The sequence below is a fragment of the Aethalodelphis obliquidens genome, unplaced genomic scaffold, assembly GCF_003676395.1.
Source record: "Aethalodelphis obliquidens isolate GAN/ISIS:26980383/991018 unplaced genomic scaffold, ASM367639v1 scaffold46, whole genome shotgun sequence".
In the NCBI taxonomy this organism is placed as follows: domain Eukaryota; kingdom Metazoa; phylum Chordata; class Mammalia; order Artiodactyla; family Delphinidae; genus Aethalodelphis; species Aethalodelphis obliquidens.
The window spans coordinates 9,860,974-9,885,971 of NW_020837990.1; the positions used below are offsets into that span (position 1 = coordinate 9,860,974).

The 24,998-nt window shown below is 47.7% G+C and overlaps 1 protein-coding gene across 1 annotated transcript in view; it reads right to left on the minus strand.

Annotated features, from left to right (window-relative positions):
* Window positions 1–24,998, minus strand: part of ZBTB16 (zinc finger and BTB domain containing 16) — a 194,507-nt gene that overhangs the window by 40,749 nt on the left and 128,760 nt on the right. Inside the window, exon 4 of the mRNA XM_027082257.1 lies at window positions 22,837–22,923. Coding sequence (XP_026938058.1) covers window positions 22,837–22,923 — 87 coding nt within the window. The remainder of the gene's footprint in view (window positions 1–22,836; window positions 22,924–24,998) is intronic.

Below are 24,998 nucleotides of genomic sequence, written 5' to 3' on the forward strand. Positions count from 1 at the left end.
CTTGGCATCCGAAACTTCGAGAAGCAACTCCATGTGCTAAAAGGAGCAGGAGAAGGAGGGTCAGGAGAACAGAGTCCAGTAGCCGACCCTACAACCAACCAGCTACGTGACTCTGAGTAAGTCTTTCCACCTGCTGAGGCTCCATTTCCTCACCTAAAACAAGGGAACATGGCACCAGAGGGACTGGAGTCCCTTTCTAGGTTTTTACAGCTATGCTACAGTTGAAGGACCACCTCTTTCCTTCCTGCTCGCCCAAGCTGGGGCCACACTTAGGCAGGGAGTGCAAGGAAACGCCAGTGATCCTTGAACGTGTCTGGGGAGGGGGAGAGACACAACAAAACCCTTTCCTTTCTTTCTTTCTTTCTTTTTTTTTTTTTCAAAGTCACTCCCAGCTTCTCGGGACACAAAAGTGTCTGTTAAGGTAAGTTAAACCTTCTCAAGATGAATTTTCCTGCTACTTTTAATTAAAAGTTCTTTAGAATTAAAAAGACACTATTCAGAAAAGGTTGAAAAAAAATTTCATTGACACTCCCCCCCACGCCCTCCCCCTTTTCCCAAGGCAAAGAAAAAGCTGTTTTGTGCATGGCTCACCCAGTCCGCACTGTACAAAAGGAGGTGGATTGGCGGCAAGACACATGAGATGACCCTTTGACCCCAAACCGCTGACAAGTCCTCAATGGCATAAATACCAGATAATCAATCACATGCCAGGAGGGCGAGTCCCCCTGCCCTCGCCCCAGCGCCGGGGTTTATGAGAGATACACTGTAAATAGACACTGGCTTCTTGCGAGAGGCCCCCCGGCATTCCAGGGGCCGGCCATAATCCTGAACCGGGCCCGGCCAGATCCTCGACCATCTCGTTTTACAGCTTTCATCGCAAGCTTATAAAGCACTTTTCCCTCCCAATCCCCCACTGAAAGTTGGACTTCTGGTATGAAATGAAGCCGGTCCTCACCCACCCCCCATCTGGGAGGGGACTCCGAAAATAACTGCAACGGAAGCTAGGTTAGAGGAGCCATAAGTGGGGCAGGTCACCCATCAAACCCCAATGTGCTGGGGACTGGGAGGGATGGGTGTGTGTGGCAGGAGCCATGCAGGGCCTGGGGAAGTGATGAAGAATCAGTAATAATACTGATGACAACCGGAAGAGCAGTAGCTAATATCTGTAAACACTCAGTGAGTGCACTGAGGTGCCGTACACCATTCTAGGCTCTTCACGTGTATCCTATTATCTCTCCTCAAAAATAACTCTAGGAGGTAGGCACTGTCATGAATGTGCCCATTTTATAGATGAGGAAAGCGGAGCTCAGTTCAAACAAATTGCCCATTTAGTGACTAAATGACAGGGAGGGATTTACACCCAGAGAAACGACTCAGGTCCAGATACCCGTTCTGTCCCATCCTCCAAGTCCATGGATTTCTGCCTGGAAGGGGAAAATATTGGAAATCAAGCCTTTAGATCAACCAGTATTTCGAGATCATACAGCAGCTGGGTGGAAAGAGGTATTAAGAAAGTTCTGACGAACGTGGGTCTAAAAATCAATATGTCATCTGAATGGTGTTCAGTTTCCAAGATAGCCGAGAACTGGTTCCAGAGGAGAAAGAGTTTTTAAATCCAGCTCATAAATTCGGACGCCCACTGCAGTGCAAGATTCTCAGGTCTGCCCTTTAGCTCACCTTGGACCCCACCAGCTTGGACGGCCAGCGCCAGGCCCGGATGTCTCTAAGGCAACAACGGTCTTCTGAACCTTTGCTCTTACTCAGAGGAGTTTACCAAGGTCCTAAACCAGCCCCGGCAAACAGGGAGGTGGGGGCAGGGAAGGGAAGACAGAGCCTCTTGGTAACTAATTTTGATAATGCTTTTGTGTCAGGGTCAAAGGTTAAATATGGCCACTCTAATCCGCTTCTTCCAGAATTAAAGCACAAGGGAGATTTTTCTGTAGCTTAGCAAGAGGGCTTTTCTCGTGGTTGGAGAAATGCTCCTGACCAAGCCCACCAAATGGGGATGCCTGGCTGTTGGAGACATTCTTGCATTTATTTGAACAGGACATCCCAGGTTCTGGTCGCTCGGTCAGAGTTATTTATTATTAAGACCGAGGTGAAAGGAATGCAAAGTGGCACTTAAAAAATGTAACCGTCCCTCTGTCCAGCTCCACCCTCTTCTGAATAATGCTTCCTGAGATACCCAAGAAAGAAGAGGGGGAGAAAAACTGTAAGAATCACACATGCAAAATGCCAGCAAACTCTGGTTCTGAGAGAAACCATTGACGAGTCACCAGACATTTGCTTCACACGGAACCGAGCACTCCATTCATATTGTTTCACTGAGGTTCACAGCAGCCCCGTTGGTAAGTGGGGTTTTTGGACCCCTTCCTACCAATGCAGAATCTGAACATCTAAAAGGGCAAGCGACTTGCCCAGGGTCTTACTTCTAATAGGCAGCCAACACCAGGGCTAGAAATAGTCTTTGTTGCTGTGACCGCAAGGAGACATACAGACAGGCACCCTCCATGAAGAAATACGGGGCTCCCCAACAAACCAGAGACCCACAACGAAAGGCCAGAAGGAATTCGGGCCAGAAACATGTCTCCTGGATGCATTTCCTCGAAGCTCCCCCGCCCCCTGGGAGGGGGTACCACTGAACTGGCAGGTGGGAGAGGAACATACGTGGACGCAACCTGGGGAGCTGCCTGGAAGTGGCAGCTGCCGTGGAGGTGTCCCCTCTGTTCCTCCCACTCTGAGTGGGAGCTCATTTCCCTCCTCCTTCACTGCCCCCTTCCCGGCTGGGGGAGCAGTCACCACCCCAAGGCAGAGAGGGGAGCTCCCGAGGGAAGCAATGGCCCTGCAAGAAATGACCGTGCAAGTGTCAACAACCTGCTGCTTCCCAGAGCCTCGGGGTCAGAGGCCAGGACGGAGCACAATGGCTTTCTCGAGCTGAAGGGTCCAGGGAGAGGGGCCTCTGCGGGGTCCCGGAAGGCGGCGGCTCTGAATCCAGCCACCAGGGTCTCCTGTCTTGCCCTTTTATATCCTTCTTCCCTCCGCAAATGCCAGACACCACCAACCTCAGAGACAGGAGGCCAGAAAAGGAAGGGGACTGTAACAGCCTCCATCTGCAAGCCTACACACGGAGGTTTATTCTATGAGATGTGGCGAGCAACTCAGCTGCCAACCCCACGAGATAAATTTACCCTAAAGCAGGATGAGAAGAAAACTCCGTCTGAGGATCTCCTCCTGCCTCCAAGCCTTCCCTGCCCACTGCCCTCGTCAGAGCTGGACACTTGCCCTCCTTTGCTCCTGTGCATGCCTGTCACAGCCCTCCTCTTGCCTGCAAGCTCCTGGGGGGCAGGCGAGCAGGCTATCCTCGGACGCTGGCACCCGTGCCCGTGGTTGGTGCTCCAATCACATTGGATGGATGAGGAAGAAATGACAGAGTTAAGGTTCCTTCTGGAACTTTCTCCACACTAGAGATTACGGACCTGGGATGGCTTGCATGTGGAATCTGTCTCATTGACCCATTCAGATCATATTTAGTCAAAAATCCTAGGACACCTCTCCCTCTAACTTCTGCCCATCATGTTACACTGAATACGTAATCACTGGACGGGACAGCCTGCCTCCCTCACTGTTTTCTCTGTAATTCAAAATACATAATAATAGTATTTGACGTGCTTTCATACAGTATTCACGCGTGTTCAAGGCAGAGCATGGCAGGTGCAAAAGACGAAGCCAGGGAAGGAAAAGGTCAGGAAGAGCTGGCACAAAGAGGATGTGGTGCAGAGGGCACCGGCTGGGTATCTGAAGGGCAGAAACCACAGCCCCCAAGGGTCTCCAGAGATGTCACGATTATAAAAATACCTTAAATTTGAACTGTGCCTTTCACCTTACAAGGACGTTACTTCTTTCTAAGATCACTCTGGTCCTCACACCCCTCTCTGAGGTAAAGGGGGCAAGAATGGAGTTCTAATTCCTCAGGTAAGGAATCTGAGACTTGCAAAGGTTGAGTGACTTGTCCAAGGCCATACAGTTGGCAAGTGAAGAGCAAAAATATGAATTCAGACAAGAACAGATTCCCCTTTCCCGCTTCTAACCAGGAAGCTCCCTTTACTGCTTTTGGTTATAACCACACAATGAATATTTATTGACCGGCTACTGTTCTAACACAGTCAAAGCGTCCAGGGACCCAAAGATGGTTCCGACACCCTGCCCCTAACACATGGAGTTGGCCAAATGCTACAAATGGGGCATGTCCATGGTGCAGGAGATGAAAAGCAGACACTTTCCACTGCTTATCTGGGGGAAAGGTGTGACAGAGAAGGACAGTCGCAGTCTGCTCCGGCTGCTGTAGCAAAATGCTCTATGACTGGGCGGCTTAACCAACAGACATTTATTTCTCATAGTTCTGGGAGCTGCAAGTCTGAGATCAGCGTGCTGGCATGGCTGGATTTCTGGTGAGGGCTCTTCCTGGCTTGCAGGCGGTCGCCTTCTATCTGTGTCCTCACACAGCAGGAGAGAGAGAGCTCTAGTCTCTTCCTCCTCTTATAAGGACACCAATCCCATCATGGGGGCTCCATCCTCATGACCTCATTTAAACCTGCCCAAGGCTCCACCTCCAAATACCATCACACTGGAGGTTAGGCCTTCAACATGAGAATTGGAGTGGGGAGCGGGGGGCGGGGGGCAGACAGAAACATTCACATAACATAAACAATGGAGCTGAGAAGAAATGGAGCAGACAAGACACAAGAAATTCTGGGATTTAGGGGAAGATACATGGAGAAGAAAACCAGCAAGGAGAGAACAGGAAGTTATAAGTGCCTCAGGATGAACATACTGCAGGTGGTGGCATGAGATGGCCTGAGACTGACTGGAAGCACTTCCTGGGCCAAGCAGTGGAGTCTGATTGTATCACATCCAGAAGTTCTCAACCTTGGTTTTACATGTGAATCTCCTGGGGAGCTTTAGAAAACATCCATGCCTGGGCCCCATGCCGGAGATTCTGATTCAGCTGGTTTGGGATGGGAGCCCTTTCTTGCTATTTTTTTTAAAAAGCTCCTCCAAATGATTTGAATGTGTAGCTGGTGTAAGACAACGAGGATCTTCTGAAGGATAAGCATGGGAGAGCCAACACTGGGTGTGCATTTCAGATGCCAGAGCCATCCTTCCCTGAGATATAGTGCATGAGGCCAAGCCCTAAACCCAGGCTGGATCCACCAACTTCACACCTATCCTCCACTGCCACCTCTATCTGACAGAACTGGGTCAGGGATTTGGAGACAATAGGGCTCTGCACATCACCATCTGGGTCTTAAATGATAAACCTATCACCTGGGGTCCTTTCCCAGAGTCAGCTGCCTTCAGACCAGCGAGCTGCAGTCTAATCACGTGCTCCTGGGCGATCAGGCAGAGAAGGGATGTAACATGGAGGATACTGTGTGCAGGAACTACGGGTTTCTGGCTGCAGCAGACAGGATTTCAGGTAGACGTAGGGATGAGAGACACTCCCATCGCCACCCCTGGATCCCCACAGTACGTATCTCATTCAAGTGCCTTGTATCATTCATTACCTTTTAAGATACACCTATGTTTTCCTCCCTAGCAATAGTTAGCTTTCTGAAGGTAGGATTTGGGTCTGATTTTTCTATTTTGCAAAAAGCTCTTAAAACACTGCCGCTGGCAGACGAGTGAGGTCTGAGGACGTCCAGAGCACCTGCACTGGGCTTGCTCTTCTCAGACCTTTAGACGCCCTGGCAGCTCTCAGTGCAGACCCTGACAAATGGATAACCAAAGAAGGCCACGTGGACAGGATCTCCTACTCTGGAGATTTCCAGGAAAAGGGAAGAGGATTATTTTCTGGAGATGGCAGAGTTGTAGATATCCTGGGGCACAGGAGGAGTGGTCTGAGACCAGGATTCCTGGGTTCTAGCCCACAGTATGTCTCTCTAACTTGCTGTGTGATCCTGAGCAAATCACTGAACCTCTCTGAGGCTCAGGATCTCCCTCCTTAATGCCTCTTGCTCCAGTTCTGAAGACTACAAATGTTAGAATCGAGACTTTGAATTAGCCTCTTCCGGTTTGAATACCCACAAACTGGGCCTAATATATGTAAATAGTGATTCCAAGGTTCTAGTTTGGAAGGCAGGGACGTAACACTATGACTCATGGTTGGATGAGGCAAGTCCTCTTTCTGAGCAGCAGCCAGGCCCCCTTCCAACATCCAGGAGCTCAAGATGGGGAGTCCAGAAAGCATCCCAGGACAGGGAGCCTGGTGAGGGCAGTGGCCAAGACCCCGCCTTCCGGACAACCTCTCTGGAGATAGGGGATCCCAAGTCATTTCAAAACAGAGAAACACTTCGTGCTCCTTCATTTGTCAAAAACCTCAAGTGTGTTTCCCAGAGGAGAGAGGTCAGAGCGACTCCAAGGCCCAAGGGGCGGCTTTCAGATGCAAAGTCTCCCCCTTTTCAATTCCTGTAACTAAAATGAATATGGAAAAGATAATTACCTTTAAAACATACTTAATACTTGAACACATTATCTCCACCTGCAGAAAAAGAATGTTATCTGATGGGATCTTCCCCATAAGCTTAATCAAATTGCTATCTTAAAACTCTCTGGAGTCCTGTGAAACAGTAATAGAAAATCCGAAGCAGAGGCTGGAAGCATTTTATATTTGTTTGGTTGAGGGGAACGTGCATCCCATCTGACAATGGGCACTTAGAGACAAAGTCATTTCCAATCTGTAATGGATCTTCTCCTAGTGGGGGCAGGGAACATTTCATCTGACCCAAACCTGCAATCCCTCCGTGAGGTAACTTTTCCTAATGCTCAGAGAAGGAAATGCCAAAAGAAAAGCCTTTTTCCTAACACCTGTTTGGGGCTCTTCTTTGGTAGGAAATCTTCTCTAGTTAGGCCTGGGACACTTAACGTATGGAGGTGCTTAATTACCTTGCTACTTCACTCTGGGCTTTAACTTGGCAAATAAATCGATGCCTAGATTTTCCTTGGTCTGCCCAGCCCCCAGGCAGTGCCATCCGTTAAGTTAGTAGAGAAGGTAAATTACCTGCCCAGATCCTGCCCAGGGCGACTGGCCATTTGCAAGGCTGGAGAAAACCAAAGGCAAACAGCTTCTAAGGAGATCAAATGTGAGGACTGGCTATGAGCCCAGCATCTCAAGCTTGCCTGGAATGGCCAAGTAAACAGCTGCTGCAGAAGCGCCTGGCCAGCCCAGTTCATCTTGTTGACAGAAGACGCGATAGGTAAGAGGTGATAACGTGCTGCATCTTTGTTAGACACTTCTCCCGCCAGCAGCCCCCGAAGCTCCTTCATGTATGGGGGCTGGCACCCCACCCCCACTGCCAAAGCATGGAGGGCAAAGGGGGCATCCCAGTGCAGAAAGTAAGGCACATCAGGGCTTACAGAAAAACATGGGGGTAGGGGAGAATACTTGAGAAGTATTACAATAATCAAGAGGCAGGTTGGTTGGCATGCAAGCAGCGGATTACAAAACGGCATGCATTGCATATTATTGCCCCGATGTTGTTTAGAACAAAACAGAAAACGACGGTGGGACTACAGGAGACACAATTCTCTTGTGTACATGTATCTTCTAATTTCCCCATATGGAGCACATATTACTTGTGTGATTCTTTTCTTAACACAGGCTGCCTGGGTCCATGCTATCCATGTCCTGTCTTTGGTCAGAGTGACTCCTCCCAGGCATGAGAAGGTCTGGCTGTTCTTCTGCAGATCTGCAACACACGGCAACTCCCAGTCTCCTCCTGACTACGGATGTCAGGTTCACATCCTTCACCTGTCGAGGGTCCTGACCTGATTCTTTCTTTCTTCCTTCCCTCCCAGTTCTGTAAATGGAGGCATGAGGGGAGGGGATCTCTGAGCCATCCTACTCCTTGCTGCCTTCTGTGAATACAATGATTCCAAAGGCACCACAGCCTCTTGCATTGTCTGAACGGTCACTATTCTGCAAACTGCTACTTATCTAGAAAATCCTGGGATGCAGCAGGTAAAGGGGATTGGGCTGAGTCTGTAAAAAAACAACAGACCTGGAAGCTGCTTTTCATTTTAGTGGAGATATAATTCATAAAGCATGAAACACACCGTTTTAAAATACACAATCCAATGGTTTTTAATGTACTCAGAAAGTTGTACAACCATCATGAACACTAACTCCAGAACATTTTCATCACCCCAAAAAAGAAACTCCATTCCCATTAGTTGTCACTCTCCATTTCCCCTCCCCTCAGCCTCTAGCAACTACTAATCTGCTGTTTCTGTAGATTTACCTATTCTGAACATTTTGCATAAATGGAATCGTACAATATGTAGCCTTTTGTGCTTGGCTTCTTTCATGTCGGTTTCAACATTCTTCCATGGTGTAGCATGTAAGTACACGTCATTCCATTTTATGGCTGGGTAATATTCTATCATGCAAATATCCCACATTTTGCCTACCCATTCATTAGGTGATGGACAGCTGGGCTCCAGTTTCTATTTTTTGGCTGTTTTTAAATAACGCTGCTATGAACATTGTACAAGTTTTTGTGTGGATGGGTGTTTTCAATTCTCCTGGGCTGGAAGTTGCTTTTTAAAAGTATTGATAAATTCTCATTATTAGCTTGTCATTTGTATCCCTCACATATCAAAAAAAAAAAAAAAGAGTACAGGATATTTAAAAGACGGTTTGAAAAATCTGAGACTTCCAACTTCTTGGGTTCCAAGAAACTGACAGTTGTGGGTCCGTGTTGATCCCCAATCCCACACACGTACTTTTATTGCAACTCCTCTGCCCCTGCACCCCAGGGGCCACGGCACTGCCATCTTTACCCCATGGGCCCCACCAGCCCTGTTCATCCTCTAAGCAAAAATCTGCGCTGTAGCATATGAAATATTTAAGCTGTTTTTCTAAATATACACATTATTTAGCCTACAGTCTATAAAATATTTACATGGTTTGTCCCTCCCACCCCCAAATATCTGCATTATTTACAGTACAATCAGGGAAACATTAACCCTTGTTTGTTTATTGATTGATTGATTGATTGCTGTGTTGGGTTTTCACTGCCACACGTGGGCTTTCTCTAGTTGCGGCGAGCAGGGGCTACTCTTTGTTGCGGTGTGTGTAACCCTTCTGTTTTGACTTGTGCATTTCCCCCTATTTCCAGTGTCACTGGGTGTGCACAGCCATGAGAGGCAATAGTGAGTTCTCTTGCCCAAATCACAGAGCAGGCCCTGCGGATGCAGGAGCTAACATGGTGTCCAAAGCCACATGGATAGAACTGTTCACACCTGTCACCCCCATGGGACCAGAGGGCATACACCATAGAATTTCCGGGGGGCAGTTCTGGATGCCAAGCTCAGTGCCCCACTAGTGTTGACATTTAGCTGCTCCCAGAATCTCCCCTCTGAGGAATGGGACTTCATTCCTACTGATCCCTGGCCTGGGTCACCCCTCCAGGTGTGACCTCAGTCCTCACTTAGGCGTGATGAAAATCTCTCCTGCTACCCACTCCCTGTGCCAGGCCCTTGTAATCAGAGACAGTGGCTGTGCCCTGTGAGTGCTGGCACAAGCCTCCCAGGGTACCGAGTTCTCCATCTGGCAGTTACCTGTCTTAACAGTGGGAAACTGAGGCGCCTACCAGTGTAGCTGAGATATTAATGTCCTATATCTTCCTCAAAACCCATTTACTTGCACTTGTAGCCTTTTATTTTTAGAAATCCTCCTCCATGGAAAGAATGAGACTCAAAGGTAATATTTTTATTATTTATAATGGGACCTTAATTTTGAAAATTATATAAGTAATACATGCCAATAAATATTATTATTATATAACAATAAAGAAAATAAATCCTAATTATTATTATTCAGAAATAGATACAGCAGAAAGTAAAACCTGCCTTGCTTTGTAATTCCATTCTCTAAAGACAATCACTGCTAATAGGTATAGAGCCTTAAAGAATCTTACAGGATGGCTTCTGTATTTTATATTAAAGAAGATCACACTATACAGCCTTTTTCCCTAAACATCTTTTTTTTTTTTTTTTTTTTTTTTTTTTTTTTTTGCGATACGCGGGCCTCTCACTGCTGTGGCCTCTCCCGCTGCGGAGCACAGGCTCCGGATGCGCAGGCCCAGCGGCCGTGGCTCACGGGCCCAGCCGCTCCACGGCATGTGGGATCTTCCCGGACCGGGGCACGAACCTGTGTCCCCCGCATCGGCAGGCGGACTCTCAACCACTGCACCACGCAGGGAAGCCCCCGTAACCACCTTTTATCACACAAAACATCGTGGACATCTTTCCATGCAGGTACCATAATTAACAGAGTCCTTACCTTTCGACATGTAGGTTGTTCTCAATGCTTTGTAATTACATATAATGTTGGAATCAGCATCTCTAAGGGAAGCTAAAAAACTGATCTTTGGTGCATGAAGGCCAAAGCTGGGCACGAAACACCGAAGGTCTCTGAGCATCTGTGGTGCTGTCACAGGGGTGGCCTGCCCTGGGTTGGTGGCCCAGCTCTACAGCACACCCCTCCTTACTCAGACACCTCCGATGAAATGTCAAGAGTGTGAAATCAACTCTCTCATCTCCTGGTTGTTTAACTCAGGAGAGATTTTCTCTTCCTCCTCCTCCTTCCCCCCCGCCCCCTTAGTACCTCTACTTACCCTGCGCTTCTGTTTTGAATCTCTAAAATAATGTGACAAGTTAATGATGGTACAATTATCTAAATGTTTAACAGACATGTTATCTAAGTGAGTCGGATTGAGATTCCATCCCGCTGACAATAAACATCAATGGTGGAGCAGAAAGCGATAGGCAAATTATAGCAAACCCTGCAATTTCAATGCTATTAAATTTGGAGGAATAACAGCCTTGAGGCCTGTAAACTCTGAATAAAATAGGCCCTTGTGTTTGTCCAACTATTAAATCAAAATGCTACCAACATCCTAGAAAAAACAAGGCGATTTATGGCTTTTCAAGTTTCAGTTACACATTGGTTTTTATTAACTCCTTTCTGTGATTGAGCAGCCATGGTGTCATGAGGGAGAAGGGAGCACAGCCAGAGAGGAAGGGGTAGGAGTTGAAAAGATAAAGGAGACACAGACGGGGGGTGGGGATGGGAGGGAGGAGAGGTGAGTGGGAACCCAGGGCTGGGGACTGAAGCTGATCACGGGGGATCTGGCATGAGGACCACGTGAAAGGGAAGGGGTAACTCTGAACAGGAGGATGACAGGTGACCCCAAAGTCCCATCAGACTCACCACTGGGGGCCCTGAACTTGAATCCCACCAGTCCTTCCATTGAACGAGTCATGTTACTTAAACGTCTCTGAGCCAGCGAGTCCTCAGCAGTGATACAGGCAGTGAACTGCCTCTTAGTGGGGTGATGCTGGCTCTATCAGATAATATATAAAAGCACCAGTGCCAGCACAGTCCAAGCTCTGAACAATAGTCCTCAAAGATCAAAACACTATCACATTTGGTCTGAAAATTTTAAATAATTTATCACCATTGTTCAAAAAATTAGATGTACATGATAGACAGATGATAGATAGATAGAAAGAAAGACGATAGAGATATTGCTTTATTTTTCTCTTTAGGGTGTGTGTGTGTGTGTGTGTGTGTGTGTGTGTGTGAAAAAGAGAACAATAAAACAGATATGGAAAAATGTTAATTGGCAAATCTAAATGAAGGATACATATGGGAATTTCTTTTAGTAATCTGTAATTTTTCTGTATATTTGAAATTTTCAATTAAAAATATCATCATGATTTAAAAAATCATCAAAACACTCTCATTCCCCTCAAACTTCTGGAATAGTTTTTAAAAGGCAAAAGATCTTCACCTTTAATCTCTTCTTCACACACAGTAGGCATTTAATTTTTTATTGAATAAACATCTAAATAAAATGAAAGAAATGCTTGCTAACTGGTGAGAGACAGAAACTGTAAACGTCCAAAGATCATATTAATCAGAGTTTACAAATGTGCTGAAGTTGAGAGAAATGTAGACCACCCATACAAGATTGGAATCTCAGGCTGTGCTTGGAACCGTGGAACCCCTCAAACAGCAATTTTTCTTACCTAATTCCCACTCCCCACATTTGAGAGAGGCAGAGAAACAAGGCCATCTGTCCCATGTCATAAAGCAAGCCTGTGACAGAGCCAGGATAAGAACTCGGTTCTCCTTTCTCCTCATTCATTATTGCTTTTCCAAATACCATGCGGCTGTCACACAATGACGTTCATCATTTCCACTACGATGGGAGGCTGGGGAAGGCGGGGACCAGTCCTGCTTGCTGCTGTATCCCTATTCCAGGACCCAGCATCAATGTCCAGCACAAAGCAGATGCTCAAGATGTCTACTTGAGTGAATGAGCTTCAACCTTTTCTAACCCCAAATCAACCTCGGGTCAATTTTCCTCTCCAATCCCTAGAGAGCCAAACCTCTCAAAGCAGCAATGCTTCACATAAAAAGCACTGGGGTGATGGATGGGCAGAGCACAGAGGCTCTGTAGCGCGGTGAAACTCTTCTGCATGACACAATGGTGGATGCACGTCATTATACATTTATCAAAGCCCAGAGAGTTTACAACAACCAAAATGACCCGTTAACATAAACTTTGCGTGATAATGATGTGTCAATGTAGTTTCATCAGTTGTAACAAATACACCGCACTGATGGGGGATGTTCACCGTGGGGGAGTTGTGGTAGCGTGGGGAGAAGAGGGTATGTGGGACTCTCTCTACTTTCCACTCAATGTTGCTGTAAATCTAAAATCACTCAAAAAAAAAAAACCCAACAAAATTTATTAATTAAAAAGAAGCACTGGGGGTCCATCCAGAAGGAGCCCAGAGGGACCCTGGCTGCCACTAGGGTGAACGGGGCAGAAGGATGGCTTGTCTGGGCCAGCAGGTGACAGCTGGGTTGTCCTTCCCTACGCCACCGCAAGCAGCTCCAACAGAGCCGAGAGCCCTGGGCTTGGAAAATAAAACTCTATATTAGGCATCAAACATGCCATTATAGTAACAGCATGAAATGAGGTCAAGAGTAAATCTATGCTGGTGAATTGACTGTACAAACAGCAGCACATGACTCTCCCTCCCAAAGTGCCCATGACGTTCAGCAGCCGTTCCGAGCTTGGGCTTTCTCAGGTTCAATTCCCTGGCACGCCACGTGAAATGCTATACAAATCACCCCTGATATTTAGAAAAGTCGAAAGCTATTATGTTTTCAATGGGGAGGTCATGCCAACCTAAGTGGAGTCCACGTGTCCATCCGATGACCCCCTGCCCTGTCCTGTGCGTGCCCTCCGGCGTGGGCAGGGGTGTGAGGCTCGCTCTGCCTTTTTCCACGACAAGTTTTGGGTAGGTGAAGTTCCTTCTTGTCCGCTGGCCCTTCTGCCTTCCCCTCCCCCGTCCTCTGAGGTTGGGCACCCAGAGGCTGCCCTTGGGAGCAGGAGCCAGAACAGTTGCTGGTTTTCCTACTGCTGGAGGACAGGGGCCAGCCACCCTGATGCGGCTCCTCTGTGCCCAGTGCCGCCCCTCGTGCCAGGCCCGGGACAGGAGGGGGGCAAGGCTGGCACCGCCCCGAGGGAAGGAATCCTGCTGCTTACTCTTTCAAGTCTCTGAACTGCCTGCCCATCTACCACCGAAAGTCCTGCAAACAAGGACTTCATTTTCTCCTCTGAAGTTCAGGGCCGGAGACTGTCCCCAGAGCTTTTTCCAAGCATCGTTAATGTACCAGGAGGGAGAGAGGGGCCAGTGCAAGCAGGTAGCCAGCCGACACCACCAAGGCGGGGGTATAGCTCTGTGCGTTCAAAGGGGGTGTTTACTGAGCTGCAGTGTGTGTGTGTGTGTGTGTGTGTGTGTGTGTGTGTGCATGCGAGAGAGTGTTTTCTCATTGCCTTCTCCTTCCAAAGCCACAACAGTGTGCCTCCTAGCCTCCTTCACACTGAAAAGGAGAGGGCCCTGGGGCAGGGTGCCCTCCAGCATCCGCTCCCTGCTATCAGGGGAGGGCAGGCCCCGCAGCACGGCTGCCCTTGGCCACCAGGCATGTTAGCTGTTCCTGGACCGCAGGACCCTCCTGCAGCTGACACGGAGAGGATGAGAACCAGCATTTGCATCTGCTTGAGTGGCTTCCTCTGTGACGCAGGAAGGTGGAAATGAAGCAGTTTTTTCTAGGCCAGTGAAAGAAAGTCCTTATTTTGCAGTCAGAGTGGAGAGAACTTTGGACTGGAAGTAAGAACTCGTGGGTCCTAATTCTAGTTTGGCTTGTTTGTTCTTAACTGACCCCCTTTTTCAAATATGGGCTTCTGAGCCCTAGTTTCCTAGGCTGTTGAATGGGCAGAGTTGAGCCCCCGGGCTGCACATTAGGTACAATGTCCAGGCCCACATGGGGAGGGAAGGCAGCAGTAAAACATGGGCTCTGGGGTGCAAGACCCCGAGGCACATATTCTACCCACCCTGGACAGGCCGTCCTTAACCTGTCTCTGTTTTCTCTAGCAAAGAATAGGGAGGAAAAATGTCTGTTTTAGGGCTGTAATGAGGACTTACTAAAATTATATCTCCAAAGTATCCAATTGAGTACAGTTATTATATTATCTGTACCCAAGGGAAATTTGCCCTACTTGTTCATTTCTTCCACAGCACTGTAGCCTTTAGGAAGGCAGGCACCAAGTTTTCTTCACCATTAGGCACTGGGTCCACAAAGCCCGTTGCACATAGTAGGTACTTTAAAACTTAGGGAATAAATGAATGAAGGAATTATGGGACAAACCAGCTGCATAGGCTACTCTGATCTGTAGCAAACTGAAGTCACTGACCTGGCTGACTTGGTGAGGCAGGGTGGGGACTGGAGGAGAGAGCGGAATTGCTTTGGGGCAAGTCTGGTGATCTAGTTCAACCTAGTGTCCTGGCCTCTAGGGCTTCCCTGAAGCTTCCTAGCCCCAGAACTCCTAAACCTAGGAATGACTTTAGCCTCTTTTCCTTACCAGGGCACTAAGAGGGGATAAGGAGGCATCACACAGAAGGTCTTATTTATATTTCCAGAATACCCAGGTTCCTGATGGTAACAGACATGGGCCAGGACACCTGCAGGGGACTCAAGATTCCTCAGCCTTCAAGGGCACCAACCAATGAGGCATCCTCTAAGATGTGGCAGGGCATATCCCTGCTGCTCCTGGAAGGGGGAACACCTGCTTCGTGCTTACCCCAGCTCTGTAGCTTGTCTGACCTAGCTGTATACAGCATTTGCTTAGATACTGGTAGAGGGTGGTCCTCCTGGGCAGCTTTGAGCATTCTAGCTAGGGCCTTAAATAAGATCTACCAAATCTGCTCTGTGAGATTGTTCAACATGCAGAACTTCATTCTGCCCTCACCTCTCCCCACTGCACCTAGAGGGCTCCAGGGGCTGTTAGCTCTCTGAGCATGCTGGAAACGTCCTCTTGGCCAGAGGACAAGTCAGGGATCCTCAAAGATCCCATCACCTTGGAAAAGCAGCTGTACACCATTCCCATTCCTCCACCACCAGTACTGTCAACCTGGCCCTTCCCCTCTCACCTACCTAGTCAGGGGAATGGGTACCCTCCACGACCTCTGGTGAAGACCACGATGGTTCCGTGTTAGTAACCACCACCACCATTTACTGAGAGTTTATTCCAGGTAAGGCCTACGCTCAGTGCTTTCCATGGATCATCAAATTGAATCCTCACAACATCCCTTGTACGATAGCATCATTGCCATCATGTTACCAAGGAGGAAGTGGAGGCTTAGGGAAGTTAAGCAACCTGCCCAAGCTCATAAAACGTGGAAGTGATGGGACTGGGATTTGAATCTAGACGGTCTGACACCAGATCCCAAGTTCTGTGTGTCACTATGCTCCCAATACCCTGAATGTCACACTCAGACATCAGGTTCCAATGGTCCCTCTTCCCTGAAGCCTGCAAGACAAACCTGACCCCTGCTATCAGGGCCCCAACCTGCCTAGTGAATAAAGCCCTCAAGAGGTCCTCCTCCCCACCCCCCTGCCTTTAGGCAGGTCCATCCTCCCCACTCCCCTGGCTTCAGGCAGGTCCATCCTCCCCAGCCAACCGCACATCTGCCTTTCCTGCTTTTGGGGTTCTCATAGTCTCTCAGGCCTGGCCCCCAAACACTAGCACTGGCCTCATCTCCCCCATGCTCAGATCACACAGAGGCAGGTGCTCTGAGTTCCTTACATATGGATTAAAAGAGCTGTAGGTTCCTACAGCTCAACCCCAAGGCTGCCCCACTGAGCTCTCCTCACTCCCTCCCCCACAGGGCACACTGCAGACTGTCCCAACCCCCTCACCTTCAGCTCAGCAGCTGTGGTATCTCCCCTGCCTTCTAATTAATGCCACCTGATCCCAGCCGTTGCCCCCCAGGCCTGTTCAAATCCCAAACGGGGAGGTACAGTGGCTTGGACAACATTATGATTTGTAAAACCCACTCCTAATTAGTTTGACTTTGAATGAAGAGGGTAATTATTTTTAAATTTATTAACTGCTGCCTGGCCGGAGAAGTTTCCAGATCAAATGACACAGAGAAGCTATTTCTGTTCAGTGATGCAGCAATTTATATTACTGATCGGTCATTAAAACCTCTGGCACAAAACCACTTGCGTTTCCTGAGCCAAGATAGTGTCCATGTGTCAGATTTCAAACCCAGAGTATAAATTAAGCCATTAATGGTATTTATCAGTTTATCTGGACTTTAAAGAACTACTTACTAATTTAAGACATTCCTGATATAGAACCCAAGTGGTGCAGTGGATGTGTGTGTGTACACGTGCGTGGATGTGTGTTTTCTCGCTTTTTATTTTACTGAACAGTGTAAAAAAATTCTGATGTGTAAATGAAGTACAAGCATCTTGGGGAGCTGCAGAGCTGTTAATTCCTCACTTCTCTGCAACCCAAACATTTTGGAAGCAGCAGTGTTTTGCAATATGTATTTGTCATAATATAAAAGGTGTAAAGTGACTCTGTTTATCTCCTCAAAGTCTTCACTGTAGCAAAACAGAAAACTGAAGTGTGACAACGATGCTTGAGCCCAACCCAACCATAAGTGTGTCCTCCCTGAGCACCAGCCGGAGGCCACCAAGATCCTGGAGGGAGGGCTTCCCTGGTAGTGCAGTGGTTAAGAATCCGCCTGCCAATGCAGGGGACATGGTTTTGAGCCCTGGTCTGGGAAGATCCCACATGTCGTGCAGCAACTAAGCACTTGCGCCACAACTACTGAACCTGCACTCTGGAGCCCGCAAGCCACAACTACTGAGCCCACACGCCACAACTACTGAAGCCCACGGACCTAGAGCCTGTGCTCTGCAACAAGAGAAGCCACCACGATGAGAAGTCCGTGTACCACAAGGAAGAGTAGCCCCGCTCGCCGCAACTAGAGAAAAGCCCGCACTCAGCAACAAAGACCCAATGCAGCCAAAAATAAATAAATAAAATAAATAAATTCATATATTAAAAAAAAAAGATCCTGGAGGGAGGGCACAAGGAGGGGTCACACACACCAGGACAGAAATCCAGGGTAAGTGGGGTCGAAAGGATGAGACGTGAAGATGACTTTTGTTTGACGAAAACAGAATTGGAAATACTTTCTACTAAATTCATTTTTCAGTGTCAAGAATACCTGTGAGGCACCCTGATCACTCACCTGATGCCATGCCACACATTAGCTCTGTGAATTCCGACATGGCGGGCGGCATTGGGCATGGAACTCCCAGACCTGATCTGTTTCAGGGAAACTGGATCCTATCTCCCAAGGGGAACATGGGCATCAGGGTGTTGAGGATTCTTAGTTAAATGGGTCACAGGGATCCAAAAGAGCCCTGCCCAGGAAAGGGCCACGACCTACACGATCTCTCCCTAAACCATTCAGCCACACACCCACAGACAACAGTGAGTCAATGTGCAGGCAGCTGGGGACTGGTGGAGAGGGCACTGAAGTTAGAGTTGGATCAACAAAGGTATCAGAAATATAAGGTGGGGACTTCCCTGACGGTTCAGCAGTTAAGACTCCATGCTTCCAATGCAGGAGGCACGGGTTTGATCCCTGGTCGGGGAACTAAGATCCAACATGCCATGTGGCGTGGCCAAAAAGAAAAGAAATATAAAGGTGGCATTACCATGACTTTACTCTCCCAGGGTCTCAACTGCTTCTCCTTTACAGAGTTCTCTCTCTGCCCTCCTGATGGCTCTCCAACGATACCTGGTACCCCACCGGCTTTTCCCAGTCCAGTAACATTAGCGTCACTTTCAGCATTCCTCATACCCAGGCCTCTCTCTTCCTCACAGGCCCCCTGTCTTAGAATGGAGACGGCAACTAGATTTCAAGTTGTGTGCTTTCATTGATTATTAAGAGTCTAAGGATCTATCTGGGTTTTGCAGGAAACAGCACTATAGATGATAAACGGGCGTCAGAAGAGCTGCCTCGTTGCCAACCCAATGCTGAGGATAAGGCTGCTACTGCCTCTCTCCCCAGCCCAGGGCACCCTGCCCCACACCAGGGAGTGGCTGAAGTCCCTCACTCAGCGGGAGCTTGCCTTGCGCTCACAGCCAGGTGGGGAGGGAGCCTTTCTCAAAGCATCCACCTTGGTCTCTCCTCCACAATTTGGATTCAACTTGGAGATAAAGCAAAAGTCAGTCTGAATGGGCTGGGACCCACCTCTGCTACAGGAAGGATGGGCACTATACTCCTTTGCAGGTGAGGAGACTTGAAGGTCAGAAAGGATGAGGAACAAGGTGATTTACCTGCTAGACAGTGGAGTCAGATGCCCCCTCCTCAGCTTCTGACTCAAACTCCAGGTTCTTTCCAATCATACCTGAAACTAATATCCTTTTTTGGAAAGTGTTGATCACTTTCAAGTCCTCACTGACTTAATAAATCCTGGAAGGGTATTGGTCCTAAGATGCCTCCTGACTTTCAGAGCTGAATCAATACCAAACTCTAAAAACAGGTTGGAATATCATTAACTGCTCTGAATTGTACACTTTAAAATAGCTAAAATGGCAGATTTTATGTATATATCTTTTATAACCGTTTTAAAAATACACTAATATATCAAAAACCATTGAACTGGATACTTTAAACAGGTGAACGGTATGTAAATTATATCTCAATAAAGTTGTTTGATAAAGAAATACAGGGAGCACATCTGTGTTGCTCACCGCCATATCCCCAGTGGGCGCCAGGCACACAGAAGGTGCTCAATAAGTGTGTGGGGTCTGCTTGTGAACAATACCCCATCCGCTCACCGAGCAGGGACTCAGCCTTTCGCCCTGGCCCTGGCTGTGAGGGCAGCTTGCTCCCTGCTGCTGCAAGTTTAATCTGGATGGACAGAATGAAGCTGCTTGGCGAAGCTGGCTCAGATCTCGGTCTCCTCAGCCCCCCAGCTTGAATTCTCAGACTAGGATTCTTGGTTACATGTGTGGTCCAGCAATAAGAAACTGGCTGGGAGCCTGGGAGACCTAGGTCCTCCTCTGGCTTTGAAGATAACCAGCTCTGCAACTCCGGGCAAAATCTTGCCAAGTTCCCTTCTTTAACAAAGCCAGGGGGTCACTGGCTGGAATGACAGCTCACCTAGAAAGTTCTCCTCCTGCTGCCACAGGCCAGGGCAACACCGGCCCAAAGCCCTTGATACCAGGGCTAGGACGTATGTCTTCCACTCAGAGAGGCTGATTTTGTGAGGCAGAAGGACAAGAAGATATTGACAATAATTGTAACAGCAGCAGCAGTTGACCGATCTTCCTTCTTCCCCTCCAGTCCCTGTGGTCGCTTAGTGGCTTGTCTCCACAGATGGCTGCCCCAGTTCCTCTTCCCCTATGTGTCTGTCATTCCCCCCTGAGAAGGGGAGTCTACTCTTCCATCCTTTGAATCTGGGCCTGTCCTGTGCCTGCTAAGAGCAATGAAATATGGCGGAAGTGATGCTATGTGTTTCCAGCCTAGCTTTTAAGAGGGCTGGCAGTCTCTGCTTCCTGACTCTTGGAGCCCTAAGCAGGCAGGCGAGAAGTCCAGGCTGCTCTGCTGTAGAGAGAGGCCATGGGGTGGACTGGGAGGCGGATATATGAATGAGGAAGCCATCGTGGACACCCAGCCCTATTGAGCCTGCAGACGCCTCCGGTCCCAGACACCATCCGACTGCAACCAAGTGAGAGACCCCAAGTGAAAACTGCCCAGCTGAGCACAGTCAACTACAGAACTGTCTGAGATAGTAACACATCGTGGCTTTAATCTACTGTTGGAGTGGTTTCTTCTACAGCAATTGATAACTGAAACATTCCTATGGTCAGTTCTCAACACAGGAACCAGGGTGATATTTTAAACCCATAAATCAAGTCATGCCATCCCCCCATTCAACACCTTCCAATGGACTATATTCCCCCTTTTCTATAAACGTTTGCGTGTGCAGGTATAGGCAGCTTTACTGAGACATAATTCATATACCATATAATACACAGTTCAAGCTTTGAAAGTATAAAGTCGATAGTTTTTAATATATTCAGAGATGCATGACCATCACCACAATCGAATTTAGAACATTTTCATCCCGCCAAAAAGAAACCCCATACTTTGCAGTCACTCCCTATTTCCCCCCAAATCTCCCAGCCCCTGGCATTTACTAATTTACTTTCTATTTCTATAATTTGTCTATGCTGGATGTTTCATATAAGCAGAATCACATACTATGTGGCCTTTTGTGACTGGCTTCTTCCACTGACCATGATGTTTTGAAGATTCATCCATGTTACAGAATGTGTCAATACTTCATTCCTTTTTATAGATGAATAATACTCCATTGTATGGATAAATTACGTTTTGTTTATCCATTCATCAGTAGGTGGACGTTGAGTTATCTCTACCTTTTTGACCATTATAAATAATAATGCTGTTATGAACACTTATGTCAAAGTTTTTGTGTAGATACATGTTTTTGCACACGTAGGGGTGGAATTGCTGGGTCACACGGTAACCGTTTAACTTTCTGAGGAACTGCCCGACTGTTTTCCAAGGTGGCGGCAGCATTTTACGCTCCCACCAGCCGTGTGTGAGGGTTCTGACTGTCCCCCATTCTCAACATCACTTCCTACTGCCAGTATTTTATTAGAGCTACATCTTGATGGGTGTCAAGTCGTATCTCACTGTGATTTTGATTTGTATTTCCCTGATGGCTAATGATGTCAAACATCGTTTCATGCGCTCAGTGACCATATGTCTATTTTTGGAGAAATGTCTATTCAGATCCTTAGCACACGTTTTATTTTGGTTATCTGTATTTTTATTATTGAGTCCTAAGGTTTCTTTACATTTTCAAACCAAAAGTTTCTTATCAGATGTATGATTTGCACATATTTTTGTCCACCTCCCGAGGACTCTTGGCACATGCAGAAGAAAATCCAAATTCCTTGCCAGGGTTGAGAGACCCACCTGATTTCCAATCTCACCTCCCACCACTCTCTGCACCTCACTCCCCACCCCTCGAACACACACTGCTCTTCGTGCTCTTCCTTGAACTTGTGAAGTTCAACACAGCCTCAGGGCTTTTGCAAGTGCTTGCTCCCTTTGCTCAGACCTTCTTCCCTGAAACCTTTGAATGACTCACTTCCCAACTTTAGGACTCTACTCAGATGTCTCCTTCTCACAGAAGCCTGACCGTCTGATCTAAAATACCACTTTTCTCTCTATCCTGCTATATTTTTTCTCACTAGCACTTATTATGACCTGACATTATATTGCGTATCCTGTCTCCCTTGGAGAATCTCAGTTCCATGAAGAATGTTATCTAAAGACCCCAACAGTGCGGAGCACATTATAGGAACTGAATAAATATTGATTAAATTAAATGCATCTACTACTATTTATTGAATGTTTATTATGAGCTAGGCATTCCCCAAAGCACTTCAAATAAAGTATCTTATTTAATCTTATTTAATTAAATATCTTATTTAATCTCCCCCAAAAATCTATGCTATGAGGTAGGTGCCATTATTACTCCACTTTTCTAACAGACGAGGAAACCCAGATTAAGAGAGCTTGAGTAACTGATCCAACAGATAGTAAGTGGCAGAATCAGGATTAAACCAGGCAGTCTAAGCCATACCACTCCTGTCCTCAGTGTTCACTTCAGCAAGTCACTTTCCTCCCTTTGAACCTCAGTTTCCTCATCTATGACATGGGAATAGCCTCCTACCTAACAAAGTTATGGAAAGACTGGACAAATGAGATCAGGTAAAGCACCGAGAACAGTGCCTGGCACCTTGTGAACGTTCAGTAACTGTGAAGCTACATTGATGATGATGATGATGATGGCGTCAGCTACCACGATGAGATGACACTGATGCCGTGAAATCACAGCAGTATCATTGTTCGTTAATATTGTTCAAACGCAACCCTGTGGACAGACTGCTTGCTTTCAGACAATGACTAGACTGTTGCAGAGGGAGGACCAGCCCACTACATGACGGTTTCAGAGTTAGTCAGGTAGGGTGCAAGTTTCCTGACCCTTCACCAAGGGAAGGGGATGCTTAGATAACATCACGGGCTTCCTAAGGCCTCCACGAGAGTCTCCATGAAGATAGGATCTAAGTGGCCTATTAGAGACAGAGGTCTTGGCCTAATCCAGGGCAGCTGTTGTTCTGGGGCAAAGTCACACACATAAACTCCTGCCCAGCCAGCCCCACAAGCAACGGTAGCTGAGCATGGCACAAGCCATCCCCACTCACAGCTCCCCTGGGGAAACAAGATACTCACGTCCATGTGCTGTCACACTGCGGAGGACCTGGGGGACGGGGATCAGTCACTCACCAGTATGGGTCTGCCTGTGTGTCTCCAGGGCATCCTCCTTCGAAAACTGGGCACCACACTGATCACAGACAAAGGCTTTGGCACCCGCTGAAAGAAAGGAGAGGCAGTTACCTTACTATCAAGAGTGATATTGCATTAGGAGAGGGCGTCGTGGGCCAAAATCTTGCAGGTGGACCCTGGGGGAGGGGGCTTAACACCTGTGAAGATCCCAAGTCAGGAATAACCCATGGTCCCAGCAGCCAGCCCAGACCCTCCTCCAAGATGTGATCACCCACCCAACTGAGCTCCGAATGCCCCCACCGAGGGCTCTCCCAGACAGAACAGGGAACAGAACCAGCATAACCAAGACAAACAGAGATGGGGTCCGGGAGCGATGCCCAAGAAGAAGGGGGATTCTGGGGGGCTGGCTCCAGGTGAGAGATGGAAAGGAGTACGTGATCCAATGAGGAGTAACGTGCCCTGTTGCCCAGATTATATTTTACAGGAAGATAGGAATTGCTGACATATCACTACCTGGATAAACCCCTAACTCAGTGCATCTAAAACTAAACTGTCTACCTGGCCACCTCCTGTACCTGACCATTTAAAACCTCTGAATGATTTCCCAGTGCCTTCAGGATAAAGTCCAAACTCTACACGGTGACTCACAAAACCCTTCTTGCACTTCTCTTTCCTGCTTCTTCTCTCTCCTCATCCTTGTTTCCTGGTCTCCAGCCCTTTGCTTCTTCACTGCAAGGTCTCCAAGCATCTTTCTGTACCTCCTCTGGCTCTGACACTCCTGCCCCTCTCCCCAGCCCCACAGTACGGCTAGCCCCGCTTCATCATTCATGCCTCAGCTCCCAAACCCTTGCCCCCTGTCTGGGTGAGGCAGTCCTCCTCTGTGCTCCCACAGCACCCTGTACATTCCGGGTCACGGCCTCACCAGGGTGTCTCCTAAATGCCTGTGGCTCCGTTTCCAGCTCCCCGAGGGAGGGAATATGTCATCTCAGGCACAGCTGCATCTGCCTGACACCCAGTGGGAACGTATTGCTGTACATATCTATGGAATAAACAAAATCAATTCAATGCAATTCAATTTGATCGACTTTTCTGGAACCAGTGTCACGATGTGAAGATGACTTTCTACCACTTGCTAACAGTCTTCAAGGCTCTGTTATCTCGTCCAGGGGGCGCCTGTCACACGCCTTGGCAGCTTTCCCTCAAAATGTCTTCTAGATGCATCTCTTCCACTGCATGTCGATAACCACTGCCCCTACCGAGGCCCTTGTTGGGTCATGCCCAGAATGACCCAATGACTCAGGAGAGCTGCCACACCATCAGCCACCCTCTGATCCACCCAACAGAGGCAGGTTCCTTGAAGGCCACTTGATTCCTCACGTTTCCTTGCTCAAAAAGATACCATGGCTCAAGACATGGAAGCAGCCTGAATGTCCATCAACAGAGGAATGGGTAAAGAAGATGTGGTACATATATACAATGGAATATTACTCAGCCATAAAAAAAGAATGAAATGATGCCATTTTCAGCAACACGGATAGACCTAGAGATTTTCATATCACGTGAAGTAAGTCGGACAGAGAAAGAGAAATATCGTATGATATCACTTATATGCAGAATCTAAAAAGAAATCATACAAATAAATGTATTTACAAAACAGACTCACAGCCTTAGAGAATGAACTTATGGTTACGGTGGGGAGGGGGGAAGGAAGGGAGAGTTAGGGAGTTTGGGATTGACATGTACACACTGCTCTATTTAAAAAGGATAACCAATAAGGACCTACTGTATAGCACAGGGAACTCTGCTCAATGTTACGTGGCAGCCTGGATGGGAGGGGAGTTTGCGGGAGAATGGATACATGTGTACGTATGGCTGAGTCCCTTTGCTGTGCACCTGAAACTATCACAACATTGTTAATCGGCTATACGCCAATATAAAATTAAAAGTTAAAAAAATAATACAGTGGCTCACAATTTGCACTGATTCTAAATTCCTCTACTTGGCTTCAAGGCCTTCCATAACCTGACCCAGTTGTCTGTCCAGCTCCACTAGAAATTGTCCTCCCTGGCCCTCTGTGGGCGCCGCTTGATCCTCCGTGGTTCTCTGTGCCTGAGCAACGCCCCGCCTCATTCCCGTCCGCTCCGGTCCTAGTCCATTTCCAA